Source organism: Marmota marmota, unplaced genomic scaffold (genome assembly GCF_001458135.2).
Source record: "Marmota marmota marmota unplaced genomic scaffold, marMar, whole genome shotgun sequence".
Classification (NCBI taxonomy): Eukaryota; Metazoa; Chordata; class Mammalia; order Rodentia; family Sciuridae; genus Marmota; species Marmota marmota.
In genome coordinates, this window is record NW_026000241.1 from 19,198,415 (window position 1) to 19,202,227 (window position 3,813).

At 34.6% G+C, this 3,813-nt stretch overlaps 1 protein-coding gene across 39 annotated transcripts in view; it reads left to right on the plus strand.

Annotated features, from left to right (window-relative positions):
* Positions 1-3,813, plus strand: part of Clasp2 (cytoplasmic linker associated protein 2) — a 191,423-nt gene that overhangs the window by 13,876 nt on the left and 173,734 nt on the right. For all 39 annotated transcript variants that reach the window (XM_048794715.1, XM_048794730.1, XM_048794720.1 and 36 more), the window contains exon 2: positions 2,743-2,821. In XM_048794715.1, coding sequence (XP_048650672.1) covers positions 2,743-2,821 — 79 coding nt within the window. The remainder of the gene's footprint in view (positions 1-2,742; positions 2,822-3,813) is intronic.

Below are 3,813 nucleotides of genomic sequence, written 5' to 3' on the forward strand. Positions count from 1 at the left end.
TGGGTTCCATCCTCAGCACCACATAAAATAAAATAAAGATGTTGTGTCCACCGAAAACTGAAAAATAAATATTAAAAATTCTCTTTCTCTCTCTAAAAAAATAAATAAATAAAAATAAACTATGCAAAAAAAAAAAAAGGAAACTATTGTTCTTAGAAACTGCTGCTTATAGAAAGAGATACATGCAAAAGATAGGTAGAAGTTAAGTACAAGCTGTAGTCCTGAATCTGAACTGGAAATAACAGTATGAACTCATGAAATATCTTCTTCCTTCCTTCCTTTCCTTCTTGTAGTACTGGGAATTGAACTCAGTGGGCACTCAACCACTGAGCCACATCCCCAGACCTTTTTTTTTTTGTATTTTATTTAGAGGCATTTTTTTTTTTTTCTGTTTCTTGCTGTGCTATTGACATTGAAATTTTCTCCCTTTGCTCTTTTGTGTGTCTCCTAACTTTTAATTGAAAGCTAGATAGTTTTTAAGAAATTTAAGACTAAGTTAAATAGTATTTATGCTTAGAAATGGCTTGCTTTTTCTGTTAAGATTCTAGTGTGGAGCTATGTAATCAGTCTAGGCAGAAGTTGAGTTAGGTTTGCATATTATGGTTGCTATACTTACCTTTAGTTCATATTTACTTCTGGTTGCTCTATTACTTGGTTGATTTGATGCAGCATTTTCTTTAATGTTTCTGCTCTATGTTGCACTTAAGCCTTCCTTATTTCCCTGTTTCATAGAGGGCTTTTCCCTCATGTTCCAGTTCTTTCCCTAATGGTAGATTCCCATTGCTCCTGCTTTCTTGTGCTTGCTAGCCTGGTTGGTAGGAGTGTGGTAATTCTCTTGTTTTTCTGGTCCAGCTTTAGCCTTAGGAGGCTTTTTGTCATTGAGTCTTGGGGGCAGGCTTTATCAAAGATCACATCCCTCCCCACCTGGAAACCTTTAATTGTTTGAACTCATCATGTCCTCCCATTGAATCGGAGGGCTTTTTTTCCCCAGGTACTTTTTTTATTGGTGCATTATATATTTTTTATTGGTGCATAATGGTGGGATTTCTTGTTACATATTCATATATATATGTACAATATAACACTTTCATTTTCTAGTATTTCCCCTTTCCCTTCCCTCCTCCTTCCCCCTGGTCCCTTTCCTCTTTTCTATTGATCTTCTTTCGATTTTCATGAGATCCCACACACACACCTTTCTTTTCCCTTTTTCTCTCTAGCTTCTACATATGAGAGCAAATATTAAAACTCTTGGCCTTCTGAGTTTGGCTTATTAACATGTGGTCTCAAGTTCCACCATTTTTTCTGCAAATGATATGATTTTATTTTTCTTTATGGCTGAATAAAACTCCATTGTTTACATGTATCACATTTTCTTTATCCATTCATTGGTTGATGGACACCTAGGCTGGTCCCATAGTTTGGGTATGTTTGTATGGCTATTGTATGTTGACTTTAATTCTTTAGGATAAATACCAAGGAGCTGTATAGCTGGGTCATATGGTGGTTCCATTCCTAGTCTTTTAAGAAACCTCAGTATTGATTTCCATAGTGGTTGAACTAATTACAATTCCAAGACAGAAGGCCTTTTTTTTTTGTATTTTTCCTTTCTTCAACAGAAGCAGGTTTGTTGGTGGTGGTGGTACTGAGGATTGAACCCAGAGGTGCTCTGTCACTGAGCTACACCTCCAGCCCTTTTTTTGTTTGTTTGTTTTATTTTTTAATTTTGAAACAGAGTATTGCCTAGTTGCCAAGGCTGGCCTTGGAGTGGCAGTTTTCCTGCCTTGGCCTTCAGAGTTTCTGGGAATACAGGCGTGTGCCACTGTGCCTGGGAACAGTTTGTTTTACATGTGCCCTTGGGATAACAGTGTTTGATATCCTTCTCTCAGTATTTTAAACTGGCCTTTCTTGTAGGACAAGGGTATTGGCAGCATTAGTAAATGCAGTTTCTCACTTCCCCCAGACCTGTACACCAAGAAATCCTTTTTCCAATCCCCACCAGCCCTCAGTCTTAATTATTAGTGTGGAGGTTTGTGGAGAAAGAACTTGCAAGTGGGTGCTAATTAGAGCTTCCAAGTGGATACAAACTCTTGTGTGTGTGATACCAGAGATTTTGTATTTTCATTCCAGCCTCACTCAGTTATTAACAATGTGTTAAATATGGTTGTGTTTTTCTTACTTGTATTGCAGCTTAATTTTCTTCCTGTCTTCTGTCACATGTGACCTGCTTGTGTCCCACGTTGTCTTTTTTTTTTTTTTTTAAGGTTAGCTGGTTATTCTACAACCTCAGCTTCTGATGCATTCAGAACAGTTATGATTTTGTAGATTACTTGACTTTTTGTTGTTGGAGTGGGAGTGTTTTTCCAGTTTCTACATTCTAGATGGAGGCTGAAATTCCTTTGTAATTAAAGGTACTCTTTTGAATTTTTCACTTTGATTTAGGAACTATTTTGAAGTTCAGGTTGCAAGTATAGTCTGAGTTCCTATGAAACCTTCACCTAATTTCCCCGTTTTTAGCTTTTTTTCCCCCCAAATACTTTATTACTATCTTCCTAATTATTTTATAAATTATTATTATTGAACCATTTGGGAATAGGGTGCCTCAGCCTCATGACTGTTTACCCCTGAATACTTCAGTCTCAGTGTTTAAAAACTTGGTAATATATGAAGATTTGAGTGTGTCAAAAATTATATAGTGATGTGTATCAATAATTTGTATTCATTAAAACTTCTTTCTGTCTGTAGGTATCATTAATGGGATTGGAAATTTTAAGTGCCTTTGTGGACAGATTATCAACACGATTTAAATCCTATGTAGCAATGGGTAAGTTAACTTTATTTAAAAATCATTGTAGAGTTTGATGTGGTGACTTTTTTCTCCTAGTTTTCGAACAGAATTAGTTCAGTGTAAATTAAAAAACAGTTTTGTACAATCGAGGGATCTGCTCTTTATTATTTTAGTTTACCCTAAGATTTTGACCTATTTAAAGAATTATATCCCCTTTGAGGAAAAAGCAAATAACCCCAAGAAACAAATAATGAAACAAAAGAAATTGCTAAGTAGTGTTAATAGATTTTTTTATGTTGTATTTTCAGATTTTTTTTACTTGATCTCTTACTGAAGTTTATAATATAGTTTATAGTCTATGGGGAATGATCAGTTCTTTCATTGCCAAACTGTTCAGATCAGTATTTTATAGAACATAACAAATAAATTACAACAAAATTAAATGAAAAAAAATGAAAGTCACATTTTTTATTCGTACATTGTAATTATACATAATAGTGGAATTAATTATTGCATATTTGTACATACACACAATAGAACGATAAAATTTGGTTAGTTTTGTTCCCCAGTACTTCAAAGACTTATTTTTGTTTTTTGCTTTGGTTTTGATGTTGAGAATTGAACCGTGGGTCTTGCACATATATCCTATCACTGAGATATAACCCCAGCCCCTTGAATTTTTTTTTTTTTTTTTTTTTGTGATACTAGATATTGAATCCAGAGACCTACTACTATTGAGCTACATCCCCAGCCCTTTTTATTTTTTAATTTTGAGACAGGACCTTGTTAGGTTGCTGAGCAGTTCTCAAACTTGCAGTCTTCCTGCCTTAGCCTTCTGAGTAGCTGGGATTATAGGCATGAACACAGATTACAGGCATGTATCACTATATTCTGAATTCCTGAACTAAACTCAGTTTTCTATTATTAGATCCAGCAAACAAAATCAGTTGAGTTAGATTGCTTTAAAAACGTTTCCTAAACACTCTTAGTTTCTTTCTTTCTTTTTTTTTTTTTTTTTTTTTTTTTTT